Source organism: Typopeltis vanoorti, chromosome 12, assembly GCF_054136105.1.
Source record: "Typopeltis vanoorti isolate ZY-2024b chromosome 12, IOZ_Tvanoo_1.0, whole genome shotgun sequence".
In the NCBI taxonomy this organism is placed as follows: domain Eukaryota; kingdom Metazoa; phylum Arthropoda; class Arachnida; order Uropygi; family Thelyphonidae; genus Typopeltis; species Typopeltis vanoorti.
This window is the reverse complement of record NC_143560.1, coordinates 33,128,159-33,151,028: the sequence shown is the minus strand read 5'-3', so window position 1 is coordinate 33,151,028 and position 22,870 is coordinate 33,128,159. Positions and strand designations below refer to the sequence as shown.

Genomic DNA, 22,870 nt, shown 5'->3' with positions numbered 1-22,870 from the left:
TTACAATAAAAACAAGTTGAGACCTATGTTATATCTAAAACTCAACCCTAAATGTTTAATATCAGCAAATAAAATAATATAATAATAATTTCTACTCCTGCTATACTAACTTTCATGTCATAATCAAAAATTTAAATGATACATATTGCCACCACCTGCCAGACATCCAGACCTCACTTCTAGTTTTTGACCCAATTTCAAAATAGTCTTACCAAGAATGTCTAAAAAAAAATGAAGAAAACCTTAAGAAAATCACTTCTCCATCCACTTCACCAACATTCGTGGCATAAATACAAACATTTAAGTTTGCACAAATACAGATTTAAAGGATGTGCACCATCATCTACTGACATTTAGACTCAGCTACCTGTTTTGGAAATGATAAAATAAACCCACTAACACCTTTTATTCTCCAAAGTGAGATCAGACTAATCTGTTTAATCCTAACTTTTGAAGATTGGTAGGCAGACAACTGCTGCCATCTCGTGGTTCTAACAATATACATTGTTATCTGAAATAACGAGCTCTACAGTTAATTTTCTTGAGTTGTGGTATTAAAAAATCCAAGTTTCCATGTGAGAAAACATATTTGTTATCCAGAGATCAACTAACTTTGAACTAATCAAAGAAAGACTTAGAAAAGGTTCTGTAGGCAGCTTGACCCAAACTTAGATTCTAGTTACTGACTAGATGAATCCGTTTATGATGAAACTCAAAAATAGCATATACAACAAGCTATAGTTTATCTCAAATGTGTAAATTACAATCTATATGATTTCTTCCATATATTTGTACAGTCTGATACTCCATGTAGAAAGTTTTTTTCACTTGGTTATAAATTAAATTAAAATGCCAAGAAACTATATTCTTGTTTAATCCTTCATTTATGTGAATGTGAAGTGATTAGCTTCTATATACAAGTAGCCTACTCATGAAGATACTTTGCATGCAAAGTTTGTTTGCTTTGAGTTGGTGACTAAAATTGAACTTGTAATGGCCTTTCTTTTGAGTAGATTAGTGCTATGGATAAAAAAAATAAAAAATAATAATAAATAAATAAAGATTGTGGTTTGGGGGGGATTATTCTACTGTGTTGATAATGCACTGAAAAACTGATATTGCCAATGTTCAAAAAGGAGGATAAAATAAAGTGGTCCCTGATGTTTGGATTAGATTCTTTTGCTGTTGCTAAGAATTCCAGGGAAAATTGTTGGACGTTTTTCCACTTGGTTATACTATAAATTAAAGATGCCAAGAAATTATATTCTTGGTTTAATCCTTTATATAAGTGTAAGCAAACAAAGTTTGCACCTGAAGTAACTTCAGGACTGGGCAACTTGTATATAGAACGACTTCACATCACTTGACTTAGTATACTATAATGCAAAGCACATATCCTTATGGACATGCACAATGCTATGTAGTATGGGAAAGGTCAATACCCAGATCTTTATTGAGGTCTCATCAGCAGAAGCCAAACCCAGAAATGATACTAAAGTTGAAGTTATGCCCTTCCCATAATGCATAGAAAACATGGAATTCCTAGCAACAGCAAAAGAACCTAATCCACACATCAGGGACCACTTTATTTTATCCTCCCTTTTGAACATGGATATCCATAAGGATATGTACTTTGCATTATGGGATACTAAGGCAAGTGACGTGAAGTCATTAGCTTCTATATACAAGTTGCCCAGTCCTGAAATTACTTTAGGCACAAACTTTGTTCCCTTACACTTATATAAAGGATTAAACCAAGAGTATAATTCCTTTGCATCTTTTAATGGAAAATTTATGGCCAAGTTGTGTTCATAAGCATATTATAGTAGTTACTCCAATTTTGATGAGACTGGTTGCACAGCAGATAATTTTGTTTTGATCTGGAAGGGAGAGGACTTCTTTCTGCATTTTGGTAACATTGCAGAGAGAGAGAGATGATAAACAACAGTACAAGAAATGTTCAGTGGTGCTGAAAATCACTGTCCTTTGAGTTACGTGAATGTGTATGGCATTACAGCCTTCATGAAAACTTATTTTGTAAATAGTGTGGATCAGTTTAAGACCTGCTTACTACGAGATGCAGGTCTATGGACTACTCAGTTCTCCAGAAAGTGTAAAGGATACTGTGTTGTAATTTATGTGGAAGTGAAAAATCCATGTTTAGTTTTGTTGAAGGTATTGGGTAGCTTTAGTGGGATTTGGTTTATGCGTATAATTTTTTTGAGGAGGAGACTAGCTTCTCCTCAGAAGGTGCTGAGTAAGCAGTATTATTTTATGTTAGAAGTCCTAACATTTGTAAGTATTATGAAATTGAATGTGAATGACAGCTTTTTTTACATAGAGAAAGTGGGAAGAGTTTGTACTGGAGGTAGCTACCAATGTTGGCAGGTTTGTGGGTAAATGCAGAATCAAATTTTTGTAACAACAGTGATGGTGAAAGTGAGAAATTTTATTGAGCTATTAGTTTTAGTTTCAATGGGAACTGCATTCTGTTCTAGAAGTGGTTTATTTGTTGAGGATGTGATTGATGGAAGATTCATGTGATTCTTTGTCAATGGCAATAACCATTCTAACCAGAATTTGGATAATGGGATTTCTTTTTTTTTTTTTTATGTAGGGAATAATGGGGCATATAGCCTCTTAGTTTAATGGAGTCCCAAAGATGGAAAGAAACCTCAGAATAGTAATTGTATTTTGGAAAGTAGTGATAGTAATTTGTCTTCATGTCTGAGTGATGCTTTATTTATTTTTTTAAGTTTTCTGAATGGTCAATGTCAGTGGTTTCATAAGTATTGCTAACAGCACTGAATTTTTGTATTGACAACAATGCTGACCGCCTTCAGTATCATACATCATCCATGACACAAACCTAACGTCAAGTTGCTGTGACATGCTTGAAATAGTCATTTCTGCAAACTGTTCAAATGACTAAATTTATTGATAGCCCTATGGCCTACCTATTGGAAGAGGATTTCAGTAAACAGCTTGCCAGACTCTCTTTCTAGCATGCCTAGAGCATATCTTTCTCAACATAAGCTCTGTGTACATTCCTCTACTATGATTGCTATATTGATGGTATTCTCATTGGTGGTATAGAATTGGCCATCAACCATATCCTCAGCAAATACAACAGACTGCAGATATCTCTCAAAACTGGAATTAATGGCTGAATTAAATTCCTCAATCTCATTATCATTTGATATACAGGGTGTTCGGGATAAATTTGACAGTTTCGTAAGGAAAAAGAAAATCTTCTTTGTATCTATTAAATTTAATGAATTGACAAAAAAACATTACAGGCAGAGTTAATTACAATACTATCAACAAGATTTACTCAAAATAACCACCATTAGCATCGATCACAGCTTCAATCCTGCTTCGGAACCTCGAACAAGCTGATGCTACAGTCTCCCTGGGAAGGGCCGCAAAAACTGTTTTAATTTTATCCATTAACTGGGCTTTTGTATTACTGGAAGTGCGATTGGTGTCTTTTTCAACTGCGCCCCATACAAAATAATCCATGGGGTTAAGGTCTGGGGAGTTTGGAGGCCAAACATTTGGACTGGTGAAGTCGTAGAAATTTTCAGACAACCATTTTTGACTTTTCCCAGAGGTGTGGCAAGGGGCCGAATCCTGCTGCCATACATACGGCCTACCATTGGCTACCCTTGTTATCCAGGGCTTGACTACAGTTAGCAATTCCACGAACAAAGCCCGAATTCCAATGCCAGGGTTCTTCAACACCTGTTCCTGCAGATTTGCGAGGAATTCTGCTGTACGAACGCAATCAGATCGTCTGCTAGGGATCTTTCTTCTTGCTACATCCTCGTAGTCACAATTGCAAGTCTCTAGTTCATGCCTGATTGTTTTTACTGTATTCAGGGAGCATTGGGAAGCAGTCGTAATAGCCTTATTTTGATGGCGGGCACGAATCATCATGATACAAGTTATTCTCTTCCATGATTCAGGTGGGTTCCAGCTATCCATCCTTTCTGACATCTTGTATATGAATGAAGAAGGGTCCAAACTTTTAAATGAAGAGAAGTGTGTGTTAATACATGTAACTTACGGAAAAATATAATTAATTATAAATATGTCAAATTTATCCCGAACACCCTGTAAATGAATCCTTAGCATTCACCATAGGTCTTTCAATATTATATACTCTTACCACTACAGCTCCTACCCTCCCTTTATGTACAAAGAGGTGATCCACAATCCATGTCATAGTACCAATAAATACACACACAACATGCATGACTATCAGCATGAAATTATGCTTCGTTCTTAATGCATTCTAAGGAGAGGCCATTCTTCCCCCACCCTCAAAACTATACACATCACCATATGAAATCCAAGGCATCTCATTGAATCTAGCAAGACCTGTAGTAAAACTAAGCTGCTGATTTCTCCCACATACAACTGACACAGTATCCTCACTTTCTGAAACAAGGAATACTTCATTCTTGGACACTTCATATATAAAAGCATGTCCTTCCCCATCTCTCTTTCAAGAACACAAAATACAAGGGTGGTCTGAAAACTTCTCAGCCCTAGCAATGAAAAACCAAATTTATAATTTAAAAATTATTTTTATTTTTCAACATAATCTCCCTTAAGACTAATACATTTATTCCAGCAATGCTCCAGCGCCATTATCCCATCCCTGTAGTGGTTCTCAGTAAGATCTGAAAAATACTCCTCTACAGCAGCAATCACCTCTTGATTCGAAGAAAAATGCTGACCAGCAAGGAAGAGTTTTAGTTTTGGAATGGGAGCCAAATCTGGGGAATAGAGTGGATGTTCCAACAATTCATAGTGCAGATCCCTTAAATTTCCCATTGCCAAAACACCTTTGTGGGAAGGTGCATTGTCCTGATGAAAGATGATTTTTTTCTTCTGCAAACTGGGTCTTTTCTCATGAATTTTTTTGTCTAGTCTGGTTAAAAGATTAGTATAGTATTCCTGATGGAACTGACTTTGTCTTCTTTAGCGCTGAACAATTGGCTTCTGTCTACTGTTTGGATAATTGTGAATCCAAGTCTCATCCGTAGTAATAAATCGACACACAAAATCAGTTTTATTCTTGTTAAAATGCTCCAAGCACTGTTCAGAGATTTTCATGCCAGTGCATTTTTGATCTGCTCTGAGCAAGCGTGGCACCCATCTTGTGCAAAGCTTTTTCATTTTCAATTCTTCATGCAAAATATATTCTCCACGTTCTTTTGAAATGCCTATAGTCTCAGCAATTTCATGTGCTTTGACTCGCCGGTCATCCAATACCATATCGTGCACTTTATCAATGATTTATGGTGGTGTTACACTTTTTGGACATCCTTCACATGGATCATCTTCAAAGCTGGTACAGCCATATTTAAACTTGGCTGCCCATTTCTTAATTATCAAAAATGAAGGAGAAGAGTGCCCATAAACTTTTATGAACTTTAAATGAAGTTCTTTTGGCATTAAACCTTCTTTTACAAAGAATTTTATAACCGCACAATACTCAATTTTATACATTTCAAGGGATGCAGACAACACTTTTGCTTCAGACAGCTGTATTAAACAAACTACTTGATAGAATGACTTGCAATTTCACATGGATGCTTATGACAGATGTACCAACTTAGAAAAACAAAATCGTGCCGATAGTGTTGCGAAAAAAGAAACAACTATGGAGGGAATTTAAGCAAAAAGGTGACCGGCAGGCACATGAACGGTATAAAGCGCAGGCCAGAAGGGTAACAAGTGTGGTAAGAAAAGCAAAAAAGGATTACGAAAGAACATTGGCATGCAGGCTAAAGAGATTCATAAACAGTTTTTTAGATATGTAGCAAGTAAAAGGAAAAATGCACATGGCAGAATGATTTTAAAGAATGTCGATGGTAGGGAGGTAACTGAATCAGTTGATATAGTTGAGTTACTGAGTGAGCACTTTGCAAGTATATATCATCCAGGTGGTGACATTGCAGAAACGAATAAACCAGTAGATTATACGTAAATTGTGGTGAATGAAGTGGAGATGAGTATTCTATTGCATAACCTTAATGTCAATACATCTGTGGGATTGGATGGTATACCAGCTCATGTCATACGAGAAGCAGCTAAAGAGTACCCTTGACCATTTTGTTTAATTTGAGTCTCGAGTCTGGGTTAGTCCCGAAGGGGTGGAAAGAGGGGAAAATAGTTCCACTGCATAAAGGTGGTTCCAAGACTGCTGTTGTAAATTACCGACCGATTAGCATATCAGGAATCATTGTCAAGGTCTTAGAGAAATTAGTTAAGAAAAGAATACAGGATTGGATAGATGAAAATGGGATATTGTATGGGGAACAACATGGTTTTGTGAAGGGTAGATCATTCCTCAGTAACTTGCTCACGTTTTATAACACAGTGACGGCTGAACTGGATAGGGGTAATGGGTTTACAGTGATACTACTGGACCTTGCCAAAGTCTTCGGCAGGATACCACATGGAACCCTAATCAGTAAACTGGAGCAGATGGGGATAGATATAGGGTTGGTGAGATGGATAGGAGGGTGGTTGAAGGAGAGATACCAGAGAGTGGTTTATGCAGGAGTGGAGTCTAAAAGATGGCTTGTGACTAGTGGTGTGCCGTAGGGCTCTGTTCTTGGACCACTGCTTTTCAATTTGTTCATCAATGATATAGGAAAGGATTTGAGAGGAAGTGTTCACTTGTTTGCTGATGATGCAAAGTTGGGTAGAGCAATTGTGAGTGCACAGGATGTCAAAATTTTACAGGATGATTTGGATAGTTTGGAGGACTGGGCTAGGAAAAATGGATGTCAATTTAATGTGGCAAAGTGTAAGGTTATGCACTTTGGGATGAAAAGAATAGCAGCAGTATGTCGCATTGGTGGAACCGTACTCCAGGAGATTGATGAAATTTTATAACCGCATGATACTCAATTTTATCCATTTTAAGGGATACAGAAAACACTTTTGCTTCAGACAGCTGTATAAAAAAACTACTTGATAGAATGACTTGCAATTTCATGTGGGTGCTTATGACAGATGTACCAACTTAGAAAAAAAAAATCTTGCCAATGGTATTGCCATCTATGGTCAAGGCTGAGACCACCCTCATAAGTAACTGAAGGAGGTGTGGAGGAGGACCATTTAAAATAAGATGCCAGGCATGCTGTGATGCCACATACATTAGCTAATCTAAAAGCCATTGAGAACTTCAGGGATCAAGGATAACTGATCCCTCCACACTATGGCAAATATATATCCTACACGTTCTTTTGAAATGCCCATAGTCTCAGCAATTTCACGTGCTTTGACTCGCCGGTCATCCAACACACCACAGAATTAACAGCCCATGTAATTTGATTGATGTGAGACAACTATCCTAGAGGCTGTCTGTTGGAGATATGAAATGGCTTCTAAAATTTCCATGCAGCATTTCCAGAACACTAGCAAAAACCAGTGAAACCAGAAAAAATTGAAACTGCAACTAGAATAGGTCGATAAACATCCACACACCCACCCACCCACCCCTACCTTGGCTGCAGATTCCTGGTAATTAGAAAAGAACCAAAATCCATGAATGTTTGATACTTCCATATTACATCTATCCATTTGGAACATTATTGGTTTTCTTCCTCTCTCTCTCTCTTCAAAATAGCAGAATAATGATCTCTGCCTTGTCATACAGCTTTTTTTCTTAACCAACAATTGCAGGGATGCTATCTAGACCAGGAGATCCATTAAGTTTAAGGAAGTTTTTCACTTGGCTATGCTACTAATTATATATTGGGTTTTATCCTTTATCCAGGTGTAAGCAAACAAAGTTTGCGCCTGAAGTACTTTCAGGACTGAGGCAACTCATTGCCTTAGTATCTCCCATAATGCAAAGCACATCTCCTTGCGGATAAGTATAATGCTATGCATTAAGGGAAGGGCCACTACCCAGACTAGTTTCAAACTTTATTGAGGTCTCATTAGTGAGAGCCAGACCCAGAGGTGGTGATAGTAAGGTGGAAGTAAAGGAGAAGTCATATTTACTTATACGAGTTGCCAAAGGGTGTAACACCCTATTATTAAAATTCTCTGGATTAGAGATTAGTTTAAGGAAGTTTTTTCACTTGGCTATGCTACTAATTATATATCGGGTTTTATCCTTTATCCAAGTGTGAGCAAACAAAATTTGGCCTGTACTTTCACCTCTGGGTCTGGCTCCCAGAGAGGTATGAGAGACTCTGCCTGGGGTAGGTTTTTGCCTGTCTCTGAGTGGGGCCACCGCTGTGATTATGTATGGTTTTGTCTGGTGGTGGGGTGAGCCTACCACTGGGTAGACCCAACGCTGAGAAGTTCTCGGTGACAGGGTGAGCCTGTCACTGAGTGGAACAGCGCCAAGTTGGACAGTCCTTTGGCCACTCGTAGGGAGTGGTCTAGGGGACCGCCTAATTTTTAGAGAAGTCTTTACTTAAGCAACGCCTCAATAAAGGTCGAAACCGGTCTGGGTAGTGGCCCTTCCCTTAATAGCATTATACATGTCCGCAAGGAGATGTGCTTTGCATTTTGGGAGATACTAAGGCCAAGTGATGAGAACAAGAACTTATACTACCTTTACCATGAGTTGCCCCAGTGCTGAAAGTACTTCAGGCACAAACTTTGTTTGTTTAGACTTGGATAAAGGATAAAACCCAATATATAATCAGGAGATCCATTAGTATCAAGACAGTTGATGATCTGATATTCTTCTAACAAAAGATCATAGGAGGCATGCTGTAAGCAATTCATGATATAGTAGAAGGTGATTTGCCTTGGTCATCTGTACAAAGCTGGAGGAAATACTGATGTCAGGAAGTCTGTCTTGTCTTTGGGTGATTTCACTATGGTATTATCAGGATGTGTGAGAGAGCTGGAAACACAGAAGAGCAGAAGTTATGCCCAGCTGCCTTAGTGAGAAACCAGAAGATTTTCAACTGCTTAAGAAGGTGATAAGTTTTTTACATTTATGAAGTCCTTTGGATCTGTTGATAATTTTCTTATACTTGTTTTTAGCCTATAGTGTAAAAATACTGATTGAAAAGCTGGACTTTTGCCATTGAACATATACAGATTTTTAATATGGACTACTTTATTATGTACAATCTATTTACAGTTTAAAATTAAAATACATATATACAATGTCTGGCCATGCATTTTCCAGGTTGTACTAAAAACTAGTTGTCTCATCATGGATCACTTCATGATAGGTTAGACCAGCAGAGAGTATCAGTTTGTAGTACAAACAGAAAATGTAGCATCTATCATTTCTGTATTTAAATGTGTTCTTTAAATGATGGTAACTGTGCAATTTGATCTTTTCAGGTATTCCTCATGGTCATACTGGGCATGTTAGGTTTCTATCTTGTGTTGAAACAACAGCTGTCTCTTCTCAGGAATCATCAGTTCACACAAGATATATACATCACTCAGTACGAACTAAGGAAGGCCTTTCAAACTGGCATAATTCCCAAGTAACTGGTAAACTTTTGGTGATCAGTGGAGGAGATGGGTATGAAGACTTTAGCAATATGGGTCTTACAGAAGCAGTGGGTCGTGATGACAGCACAAATCATTTACTACTTTGGAGAGTTTGACCTCTCGTGGTAAAATCCTCTCTATATCTACAAAGGATGTGCCCGACTACATCCTTCTCTATATCTGTGATAAGTACAGGTTACTTAAATTTCAACACCCCCAAAAGATCAAGTTCTGTGTATTATAAGTATTTTGTTTCAACGCTCCAAAAGATTAAATTCTCTGTATTATAAGTATTTTGTAAGTGTTTCACATGTGGATGTTTACAGACATTCTTCCACATATTGATGAAAGCATGTACAGTGAAATGAAATTATTTACTAAGTTGGTGCTATAAGCTAGGTTCCTTTCCCAGTTGTACATGTAAAATGAGAAGGAGCAAGCAGTCTTCCACTGGTCAGCTTTATCCTGCAGCCTACAGACTCACATATCTAAAGGTGAATGTGCAGCACAAAACAGTTCCAAGGAATGTTTTGTATGTCAAGAATCCAAAGGAGAGTTTTTTACATAAACATTTTAAGTGTGTCTTAGGAGTCAAAACAGTGGCCAGCAAGGAAAATAAAATGAAGATTGGGTCTTAGTCATGCATTGTGAATAATATCAGTGATATATTTTATCATAAAACTGTTTAAAGTATTAAAATAAAGGAAAAGAGACATGCATAGTTCCTTGACTATTTTGTCATGTACACAAGCTTAACACAATTCTAAACTATTCAGAAAGCAATGTTTTGTCCATAGTAAGGACCAATGTATATGGTAGAAATGAATTGTTGAACCGTGCCCAACTGAGCTACTGGTATTTGCCAAAAGTGGCTCAGAATAATAAATTTCATACATAAAATATATACTTTTAATACAGTAAAAGAGTACAGCATGAAATGTAACTCCCACCCCTTTTAAATATATATGTGACAGCACCTCTTTCATCACATCTTCAATAACTTTTTATAATAAAGCTGCTAGTGTTAATGTTTTAAGTTTTGTCTTGTTTAACATTGTATTAAAAATTACATATTTTTATAATTTTTTTTTAAACTCTTCTTTCAAAAACACATTTATCAGTAAAATTCTTTCTGCAATGCAATTTATTTTAAAATCATAACTATGCTATATGTAATATAATAATTAGTATTAATGTTTCATTAATCATTATTGTAACAGTGCATACTATCAATTGTATGACAGAAATGAGTATTGCGGGGATGATGGCATTTCCATTTCTTTAATGTAATACTGTAATATTAATAACACATGAAAGAAGAGTTTTTTCCCTTTCTTTTTTTCCAGACTGCTTGTAATATACCAATTATATGAAAAGAAGTAGAAGTGCTTATTGCTTTGATAAATTTTAACTATTATCTTTTGCAAGCTCAAATGGTTAATAGAGAGTGTAGGATCAATAACACGGATAGTTTATCATTAGAAGAAAATGCACTAGTACACTCTCTGTCCAAAAAGAAACCGAACTTTTGATAGAAAATAAAACACAGGCCAATTTATAATTATTCACATCATTTATATCAATCAATATACTCTCCCTCAACTTCAATACAGCATTTGGCATGGTCAATTAATTCGTTAAATGAGTTTTTTATATTGGTTTTTGGGATACTGTTGAGGGTTGTGGTTACTGCCACTTGAACGTTTTCAGTGGTGTCCTATCGCTTTCCTTTCATCGGCAAATGAAGTTGGGGGAAGAGAAAGAAGTCACAGGGTGCTAAATCAGGTGAGTAATCCAACACACAAACTTGGTTTTTGCTCAAAAACTGTCTCATAATGTTCGAACGATGAGATGGTGCATTATCGTGCAAAAGTGACCAGCTGCCTGCATCATGATATTCATGCTGTACGCGACAAATTCTCGCTATAAATCGCTTCAAAACTTCGAGATAAAACTCACCATTGACCGTTTGGCCAGGCGGAATGAATTCTTTGTGGATAATGCCCTTGGAATCGTAGAAAAAAATCAGCATCGTCTTTATTTTTGACTTCTCCAGGCTACTTTTTTTTTGGATGCCCCTCTTCTAGTGGTCTCCACTCAGCACTCTGGCACTTTATTTCAGGGGCTCATACTCAAAACATCATGTTTCATCACCAGCAACAATTATTTCAAGGAAGTTTGAGTCTTTACGAGCGGTTTTAATGAGGTCCCTGCAGTGTTCAATTCGATACATTTTTTGGTCGTCGGTCAACTTGTGGGGAACAAATCGCGAATTCAATTTACGAAGGCCCAAACTCTCAGTCAAAATGTTGTGCACAGTTGATTTTGGAATCTCCAAGTCATCTTCAATCAATCTCATGGATGAAATCATGCACTTTTTGGATGTTAACTTCTCTCAGTCCAGTTTTTGGACGGCCCTGCTTTTCGTCGTCCTCACGTGTCTCACGACCACTTTGAAATCACTTAAATCACTCGCAAACTTGAGTATGGGATAAGCATTCATTACCATATGCTTTTTGAAACATTTGATGCGTTTCGGTAAAACTTTTATCAAGTTTAACACAAAAGTCAATCGCAGCTCTCTGTTTGAAACTCATTTTCCGACTGTTCGTCAAAACACACAGTCACTCTTGCTACTATAACTCAGCTTCTAATGAAACAATGTCATAAACAGTTGACACAACACTAATGGTGGTTGCTGCTTTCAACAACTAAAAGATACAACAAGTGGCGCCACTAGTTTCTTCTATTTTCGAAAAGTTCGGTTTCTTTTTGAACAGAGGGTGTATAACTATTCTAGTTTTAAAATAAAAAAGTACATTTTTTTTAATATTTTTATATCTGACTTTGATAACACAGAATAAAGATTCCAACACTCAAAATTAGGTATTCCAAGCCTGCACCAAACGTTATAACTGTCAGCCTTCTACCAAAACATCGAGAAAGGCACAACATTATTTCAATGATCAAAAGAAATTTAAAATTATTGAAACAAATCAGTTCAATGAATTACTCAGATTCCTGCTTTATGCCTAACTAGTGTATAAAGTAGGAATGTCTTCAACATCACTTCCATATTTGTCGATGGAAGACCAGAAAACTGTCATAGGAAAACCAGCCACATTCATAGGATCAAGAGAATGCAAAAAAAGGTGTCAATAGATTTAATGATGGATAGTATGACTGTGGAAAAAATGTAGTATTTGCAATGGATTGCTTTGACTGTATGGATGAAAGTTGAGCAAGAGCAAATGCTGAAAGAGAGAGAGAGATAGAGAGTAAGTGGAGAGAATAGAAGGTCATATCATTCATATATATATATATATATATATATGACCTCTAGTGAAAAAAAAAACCTATATCAAAGCTATATTCTATTTATAACATCATCAGAGAACAAATTCATATACATAGTTTTATTATAGCAAAAGTGGTGTTCTACTAATTTGAACTTGAGAGTTGTTATATTAGAGTTAATATTCTAGATTACCTACAGTCCTATTTATAATTAACTCTTAGAAGAAAAGGTTATGTGGGTAGAATATGTGTCTTCCATATTTTTGGGATTTTTAAGCCATCATTATCGTTTAAATAAGGTGGTTCATGAGAAGTTCACAGGCCTCCTTAAATTTATGTTCATACCATATTTTGTTGTGATGTAAACAACAGGTGCCTTTCTAGTCAGTTCTATGTAGAGTATTCAAGGCATGATCAGAAAAGCCAGATTTATCATAGTTATTAAAATTTAATGTGCCATTTATGTTCTTTTTTTTTGGATTGGAATTGTGCCTCCTGTTTCACCTATATAGGACAAATTACAGGTGCAATGAATACGGTATACTCCAGGATCAGCAGCGGAGGAAGTGAATCCTTGGATGAGTTGAATAAGTTCTTTAATTTTGCAGGAGGTTTAAAGGTTGCATTAATTGAGCTCATTCACCCAAAAATTGTTGGAATAAATGAAACATGATTGGATAACATCCTGATAGGAATAAAGATGAAAGGGAAAAGAGAGAGAGAGGTGGAGTGCTATTGCTGATAAAAAAAGAGTCATGTCCATACAAGGTAGAGAGAGAGAAATGCAAGCAGGAAATAGTCGTAGTGGTTTTCAGATAGTATGGTGTGAGATAGATGACCTCCTTGGATGTTACTATAGACCTGGTAATGTGGAGGGTAGTAACCAGGAAATGTATAAACAAATTAGCCAAGCAAATGGAAAAAGGATAATCATAAAAGGGTAATCATTATGAGTAATTTTAATTACAGCAATGTAGATAGGGATGACAAAAGAGCAACTGGAAATAAAGAAAATGACTTTCTTCAGTTTTTGATGGACAACCCTCTGACAGTATGTATCAGAAGGTGAACGAGGATTGGGGGTCTTAGATTTGATCATCTCATTAAAGGATTTTATTATAAATGAGTTGTCAAATCTTCCTCCAGCTGGTGAGAGTGACTATGAAGTGATTACCTGAGTGGTTGCCAACCATGTGAGGAAAGGGTGTATGAGGAACTACAAGGCAGTTATTATGAGAAGCTCAGGAAACAGCTTGCAGGTGTAGCATGAAATGAAGAATTGGGTGGAGAGGAGATCAATGCTGCTTGGGTGATAGTCAAGAACTATCTACTAGAAGCAATGTCTAAATGTATTCCAATGGACACAATTTTAAATAAGAGTGTAAAATGGATGAATTAAGAGTTAAGCACGTGAAGTTAAGCGTATAGAGAAAAAGGTATTATGGAGGCAACATAAGAGTGGTCAATATCAATAATCAATTCCATGAGGAATACAGAGAACAGGCAAGGAGGTTGACTCAGTTGGTAAGGGTAGCAAAAGTTCAGTGTGAGCAGTATGAGTTATGTAATTAAGCCAAAAAAAAAAAATCCTAGGGAGTTCTTTTGACATGTAGCCAGAAAAAAAAAAAAAAATAAAAGAATGATTATGGTAGGATAGCAGTGATTGGAGAAAATGGTTTAGGGATAACTGGTGTGTGTGTGTAGGGGGGGGGGGGAGAACTATAGTTGAGATATTTAATGAGCAGTTCATAAAGGTCTTTCATCCTTGCGAATGTGACATCATGAGTGTTTGAGAGAGCAGTGGATGATGATGATGATCATGAGGAGGAGAGACTGGCTTCAAATGAGGAAGAGGTATATAGAGAATTAAGCAAACTTAATAAGGATATTAATTGATGTTATTATCACTGTGTATTTTTTGAAGACATGTGCCAGGGAGTTGACATCTGTCTTGACATATTTGTTTAATATAAGTCTTACATTGGGTCAAGTTCCGAAGGAGTGGAAGGAAGGCAAGATTGTGCCACTTCATAAAGGATGTGACAGAATTTACACATCAAATTATAGGCTAATCTGTGTGTTAGGTGTTGTGGTTGAAGTGTTGAAAAGGCTGGTGAGAATCAGGATCCAGAATTGAGTTGACTGCGGTATTATCTTTGATGGAAAAAAGTACAGATTTGCTAAAGAGGTCATGTTTTAGTAATCTACTTACTTATTACAATAAAGTGACAGCAGCATTGGATGCAAGAGATGGACACAAAGTAGTATATTTAGACTTTGCAAAGGCTTTTCATAAATTACTGCATGATAAATTGATAATCAAACTATAGCGGATAGAGTTGGATATTAGACTAGTGCATTGGATTGGAGGTTGGCTGTCTGATAGGTATCGACAAGTTGTGTGTGTGTGGGGGGGGGGAGCAATATCTCAGAAGAGGAGTCATTGGTAGTGTGCCTCAGGGGTCTGTTTTAGGGATCACTACTGTTTAACCTGTATGTTAATGATATTGGGGAAGATTTTAATAGAGATATATAGTTGTTTGCAGATTATGCAAAGTTGGGACAAACTATGAGGAGTCGAGCAGATGTCATGGCCTTACAAGCAGACTTGAATAGACTGAGTGAATGGATACAGGAGTGGGGATGCCAATTCAATGTTGAGGAATGCAAGGTTTTAAAATTTGGAAAACAAAGATGGGATGTAGAATTTACTCTTGGTGCCAATATATTATTGGAGGTGGAGAAAATAAGAGATTTTGGGGTGATGGTGGATAACGATCAAAAATTTAGAGGATATATTGCCAAAATAAGTGTTACAGGTAGGATTTATGCCAGCATACTTGAAAAGAGGTTGAGAAAGATTGTGGAAGAGTAACATGGAGAAGAACAAGCTCCCTTCAGGCTGAAATAGAGGTTGTCAAGATCAGGTGTTCACTTTGCAACAAATAATTGAGAAATCATGGGAATATGACAAGGATCTGTATTTATGGGATAAATGGAATATTATAGTCAGGAGTTAGAACTGAAGAAAATACAGGAAGATGGTTTGATGTAAAATCTGTGGTAAGACAAAGATGCACATTATGAAAGAAAGTGTTAGAATTGGAGATGTCAAACTTAGCTCTTTTCTTTATGTAAATGATGTTTAAGCACTCTTAAACACATATAGTGCAAGTCTCTAGGATTCTCTGACTAAATTGAATAACAGCTGTAACAAATTTGGCATGAAAATCAGCAATAATAAGACCGAAACTATGAAAATAGGCAGAAACATTGAACACATCAACTGCATGTTGAATCAAGTGTCTATAGAACAAGTAAAATATTTCAGCTATTTAAACACGGTTTTAATGAAGATGGCAAATTAAATTTGGAAATTTAAATTTAGACTACAGAATAAGCAAAGATGGTACAGTGGGGGAGCCAGTTAAATAAATTTATATGGAATAAGAGAGAAATTAGCCAAAACATGATCAAAGAGTAGAGACCACAGATATGAGGATTCAGAGAAAAATTAGGAGTGTGAACAGATGGCATCAATGGTAGAATCATATTAAAAATGAAGATATTAGAAAGGAATAACATCCCTGTTAGCATTCAAGAATGTGTAAGCAAAGTTAATCTAAGATGGCATGGCCACTTAAATATAAATACAGTGGGTGAGGAAATGTTAGCAAAACATGTTTGATACTAAAATGGCAAGAAAGAGACCCAGAGGAAGACCAAGGTGTAGGTGGATTGAGTCAGTCAGAAGTTCCTTAGAAGAATGAAATGTTAGATATGACAATATTGTAGTGCTGACAAGTAACAGACTAATTTAGAGGTAAACTGTGGATATAAGATTAATAATAATGTAAACTTATGGGACAATAAAACAGTCCTGAGCACCTCTTGAGGGTATATATATCAGGAAATTGATGATGATGAATATCGAGTTGCTTGCTTTGCAGTGAAAAAACTAAAACTTAAGTAAATATAACTGGGTGATATAATACATGGATGTGATGAGTATTTAGAGGATGCTTTCAACTGAGAGTGAATTTGCAACTCTGATAAAGAGGCAGGATTTCTATCCCTGAAATCTTTTCTCACCACCCCTACATGGAGAAATAACAGATTCATTATTCTACAAATATGAGGAATCGAAATAGATTTAACTACTAAAGTGGAGCAGCCTCTCACCATTAATCAACCCAAGTAACAAGCAATAATAAATGATAATAAAAACATATATACAGTATATATTCTGATGTTTGCATATATACATTATTTTGCACACTGCTGACTTACCTTGAACTACAATCAAATGCCCACAGATCCATCTACCAAGAAAAAGAAAGAATGAGAGGTGAACTTCATTATCCAAAATACATTACACGGAATGAGAAAAAAAAGTTAAATTTCTGTTAGGTCAGTGCTTATAGTAAAGGTTTCTGCTGGTTGTTGAAAAGAGGATAAACCAGGTGACCAAAGCTGTTTTATTTTCTGTTTCTACAAATTTTAAAATATAGAGAATTATTCAACAGTGTATAGAACAAAATTATTTTAACAGTACTTGAATTTCATGCAAATGTCAGTCTTTCAGTTTTTTGCTGCAACTATATATATCTTGCCTTCATATTTCAATTTAAACTTCTTCTGTGACACTTAGACGCTGTTTCATTGCAGGAGTGAGTAGTGGAATATAATCACGTGGAATGAGGAATGTTGGAAGGTTAAAAAGATCCACAAATACTTTGTAGTGATCACTATAAAAAAGAAATTGCCATACATACATATATATATATATGAATGAATGACTCATTGACTATTATACATAAATTAATTAAAAGTTTATTACCATTTTCTCCAATCAATGTCATCCTTCCATAATTGTTTTTTTTTTTTTTTTTTTTGCTGGCTACATATGAAAAAACTCCCTAGGATTCTTTTTGACTTCATCAGCTTACTGCTGCTCATACTTCACTTTTTGCTACCCTTACCAACCAAGTCATCCTCCTTACCTGGTCTTTGTAATGCTCGTGGAATTGGTTATTATTTCATACCTAACTTATTTAACTTTCTGACCCTTGGAATACATTTAGACATTGCTTCTACTAGATAGCTCTTGAAATTTCCCCAAGCTGCATTGATCTCTTTCCCAGCTAACTTCTCATCCATGCTACACCTGCAATCTGTCTTCTGAGCTCCTCATAATCACCAGCCTTGTAGTTCCACATATACCCTTTTCTCACAGATGTCCTCACACTACTGGCAACTACCCAGATAATCACTTCATGGTCACTCTCATCAACTGGAGGGTGACTTGACACCTTATTTATAATTACATCCTCTGATAAGATCTTGGATTTGGTGAGATCCTTTGATCAAATCCAAGATCCTCGTGTGCCCTCTGTTACATACTGTCTGAGATAGTTGTCCCTCAAAAACTCAAGAAACTCATTATTTTTACGGCTATTTTGCCTGCAGGTTTTTTTTTTTTTTTTCTCGTCTCTAAGATACATCTGCAATGCCCTAAGAATTCTTGAGTAAAGAGCCAATGACATTAAAAAAGAGCACTCCTAAACAAAAGCAGGAAAAATAGCCATAAAAATAATAGTTTTTAAGAGGAGTACATGGGAGTTTTCCCAGAAATAATACCTATATCAAGAAACTCGTTTTCTTTGCTTCCAGTTGCTATCTCATCATCCTAGTCTATGCTGCCATAATTAAAATAGTCCATAAAGATCACCGTTTTCTTATTTGCTTGGCCAATTTGATTATACATTTCATAGTCACTACCATTCACATTACCAGGTTTATAAAAACATCTAAGTATTTCATTCCAGTCACCTCCATCTCACACCATACTGCCTCAAAACCACTGGCACTATTTCTCTCTTGCATCTTTACTTTGTATGGACATAAATCTTTCTCTATCATCAATAGCACTCTCCCCTCCCTTTTTACCCTTTCTATCCTCACGAAACACATCATACTCTTCCATCTCTATTCCTGTCAGGATGTTGTCCTCATCCAACATGTCTCACTTTTTCCAACAATTTTTTGGTGAACAGACTCGATTAATGCAACCATATCATCTGCCTTATTTTTTACACTTCTAGCATTTGTATACAAACACAGCAGCTTATTCCTGGATCTATAGCTAGTTTCACTGATATCGCTTTGATGTGACTTCTCCATGCTTAACTCGTGCCAGTTCTTTTTCTCCTTCTTTATCTTAGAACCTAATCTTCTTCAACTGTTTTCCCTTGATCCTAGGTCATTCCCTTTCCCTTTTTGTCTACAGTGCATTCACATCCTGTTGGAGCATCTACCTTTCTCACGCTGTGTTCCTCTGTTCACCCTGAGCCTTCCTGTTTCCCTGTCTGTCTTGCACACCTGTTCTCTCATTCTCTATACTCATGCTGCTTACTTCTTCATTCATAACACCTCTTTAAATCTCTCTTATCTTACTCTCCCATTCTTCCACATCATTCCCATTTGATCAGATTCATTCTCTGCACTCACTTCTCTACATTCCAGCAGCAGTCTCTCCAAGAGACTCACACCAAAATCACTCAAATGCAGTCCATCACTCCTACACAGATCACTTCATCCTTCAAACTCATTGCACTCCTTTCTCCTCACACATTTCCACTAACATGTCATTCATAATCCTTGTTCTCCAACTCATCTCATCTCACCACTGTCATACCTGGGCAACACGCTTACTACCTATCACACTATTCTCTTTTATCCGTCTCAACAACCTCCTGAGAGTTCTTGAGAAATTTTCATTTCTCAAGAACGAACCATACCATAGAGTGGGATAGAAACACAATTCCTTACATGGAGGAGGACTTCCGCTCCCGAATTTTTAAGGAGGCCACAACAGTTGCCCGCTGTATACAAAACCTTAACAGGAACCAAGGACTAATCTTGCCCGTGATCTGGAAGACCCTTTTCAGATCCGTCAACTCACCAGAACTGAATTATAGTGCCAACTATAGAACGTTCCTAAATAACAACAAGCGATATCATCCACGCTCTATGAATGTATTGTACGCGCTCTGTTCTTTGTTTAATATAATTAGAATCGGTTGATTATAGTTTGTAACAGTTTTTTACTTTTTAGTGCTGTACATCAGTTATGTACCCTGAAGATGCCAACAGACTTAGTTGGTGAAACTAGTTGGTATAACTTAGTTGTTTATTATACGCACGATCAATATATTTCCAAATGACTTGACTGTTTGCAGTCAAGTCATTTGTACATATTACAATTACCAACTCTTTAGCTGTCTTCTCATATCTGATGCCTCAATCACTCTACTCATTCTACCTCCAGTAAAACATACTTTGTACATCCTCTCGTCCAGCACACCTTTAATAATTGAATCACCATACAATGCCACTCGCAGGACTTTCATTACCTCTTTTATACCAACATTATTTGTTTTCATAATTTTCACTCTTCCATACATATCTCGAAGTCTCTTAACTTCATTCTGCATTGATGTCATCTCTTGTCTCATCTTAACCAACTGAACTTTCAAATCTTGTGTCACATTTTAACTGTTATATTTGGAATTTTCGAACTTTCAAACCTTGCATCACACTTTTGCTCTCATTCATTCTCTCAATTTTGTTGCTAGCCATACATTCATTTGTAAAATAAAGTTCATTTATAAAATGAAACAGATGCTAGTTAGTTTAACTTGCTGCATAAGCATAAATTTAAGATGGTGAATTTACACCTCAGATATCATACAAAAAAATCAAATACATTTTTATTACCCTCATGCAATAGTAAAGCTTCAGTTTGAAAATTTCATGCATGTTGTCTTACCTAAGGGTTGCACGAAGATACTGATATCCAGATGAACCACCAGTTCCAAGTTGCTGGGAACCAATCATTCTTTGGACCATCAGTAAATGATTATCTGAACATGTAAATTAAAAAAGGATCTTAACTAAATATTAATTAATAGTATTATTATATTATTATTATCAAACCATGGAGTCACAGAAATGATCCACATAACTAACATCACATCTACCATAATGTAGTTTAAACGCATTCACTATTTCCACACTTACGCTCCTCCCAGTTATGCATTCCACACTCATTGTAAAAGTTTACTCAGCAAATTAAAAGAAACTCTTATCTCCTTGCTCATCATTCTTTTACACAATTTCCTGAGAGACCCACTTCTCCCTCACTTTCTTTCCGCTTTGTAAATGATCCCCACTATATCAATCACTTGACAATCAAGTTTCCAAAATCTATGCATTCTCTGCAAAGTAAATTTTCCAGTGCTATGAGTGAGATTTTCAAAGCAATTTAAATATTTCATAATTATGAACTCACTCATATGTGGATACATATGAGAGTGACGAGTTAAGATAACAAGAAAAGATGCATAATGTGAAATGCTGCAGTGTTGCAAATGAATATAGCAGTGTTTTTGAATTGTGCTAACAAAAACAATGTTTTAAATTGCTTAGTCTGACCATTTTCTTATAATAGTGCTTCATTTTATTTCAGGCTGGACATAGATGTTCTTCAATAGCACTTTTTGCTATCTTAATTTTGCTGGTTTGTGTTGTTGCTGCTTGTTTTGCAATTAGCGTTAGACATTCTGAACATGCGTCAGTAAGGAAGGATGCATCAGTAACAAAGAAAGCTTCGGCTCAAGGATGAAGTTTTACTTTGCATTTTTCTCAGTGGATATACCACAAAAATCATATATACAGTATGTATCAAAATAATATAAAAGGTGTATGGAATAACAACAAACAGAAAGAAGTATTAATGTGTGTGTGAGAGAGAGAGAGAATTGTGATGTAGGCTAGAGCATTCCAAAAATTAGAACAGTGATGCCAAGAGTTGTCAGAAAATGGATGAACATACTGGTAATGATAGCATTATGAATGGAATCAAAAAGTTTAGGCAAGAATTAATGAAAATGAAGAGTGAAATGAAGCAACTGGAGAATGAATGTCTAAAGAACAGACATTTGTCTAAAGAAGATAAAAGTGTTGGATGAGAGATTCATACACTAATATGCTTGGACTTTGCAAGGCATTTGATACATTATCTCATGATACTGAATGATAGTAATGGATGAAATTTTAAAGGCATGCCAAACAAAAACAAAAAAGTTCCACCTAGGATACAGGAAACTGAAAGAAACCAGGATTTCGCACATGGCTTTTGCAGATTATGTAGTGATTCTAGCAAATACAGCTGAAGATCTGCAGTACAATATCAACATTTGGTATGAAGAAACAAAGAAAAGGAATATGACCATAAATAAAACTAAAACAATGATCATATCTAGAAACCAACAAAAACACCTAATAAAAATAGAGAATCACCAACTGGAACAAGTCCACTCCTTTAAATACTTGGGATCATATATATAAGAAGATGGTAGACTAGACACAGAAATTAACCACAGGATAAAAGGGGGAACAAAGCTATTCTATGCAATGAAAGGCCCACTCCTAGATAAGAAAGAAGTCACTCAAAATACCAAAATGGCAGTGTACCGTTCAGTGTTTCTACCAACATTAACATACAGTTGTGAGTCTTGGTGTTTAACAACAGGAAACACAAATAAACTGCAAACAATTGAAATGAAATATCTTAGTAAAGTGGCACAAAAAACAAGACTAGACCGAATAAGAAATCAAGCCACAAGAGACAGTCTTCAAGTTGCACCTCTGAATCAATTCATAACACAAGCCCAAATGAGGTGGTTTGGACATCTTAATTGAATGGAAGAAGGAAGAATAGCAAAAACTGTATACGAAAGCCAGAAAATAGGAAAAAGAAACATAGGCAGACCCAAGAAAGGTTGGCAAAAGGAAATTAAAGAAAAATTGGAAAAGAAGGGAATTAACTGGAAAGAAGCAAAACAACAAACCTTGGACAGGACGGCATGGAAATCTCTTTGGCAAAATCTCGACGCTTAAAAGCATAAGAGATCATAGACAAAGAAGAGAAAGATGAAGTTAGTAAAATGGAGCAAGTGTCAAAGGATAATCGTATAGCATTATTATATGGGGATAGTATATGGAAATTCTC

General features: G+C 36.1%; 2 protein-coding genes across 3 annotated transcripts in view; one reads left to right on the top strand and one right to left on the bottom strand.

The window, feature by feature from the left end:
* LOC150100673 (rho guanine nucleotide exchange factor 17-like) overlaps nt 1–10,534 on the top strand; it is a 425,511-nt gene extending 414,977 nt beyond the window's left edge. Inside the window, exon 23 of the mRNA XM_090401857.1 lies at nt 9,343–10,534. Within this exon, the coding sequence (XP_090257983.1) occupies nt 9,343–9,614 (272 nt within the window). The 3' untranslated portion in view covers nt 9,615–10,534. The remainder of the gene's footprint in view (nt 1–9,342) is intronic.
* A 6,725-nt stretch (nt 10,535–17,259) lies between these two features.
* The window catches only part of v (Tryptophan 2,3-dioxygenase vermilion), a 243,195-nt gene continuing 237,584 nt past the window's right edge, over nt 17,260–22,870 (bottom strand). Inside the window, exons 13-14 of one of the 2 annotated variants that reach the window (XM_090401607.1) lie at nt 20,627–20,720; nt 17,260–17,543 (exon numbers count right to left, since the gene is read on the bottom strand). In XM_090401607.1, coding sequence (XP_090257733.1) covers nt 17,423–17,543; nt 20,627–20,720 — 215 coding nt within the window. In that variant the 3' untranslated portion in view covers nt 17,260–17,422. The remainder of the gene's footprint in view (nt 17,544–20,626; nt 20,721–22,870) is intronic. The other variant, XR_016549167.1, reaches the window with a different exon arrangement.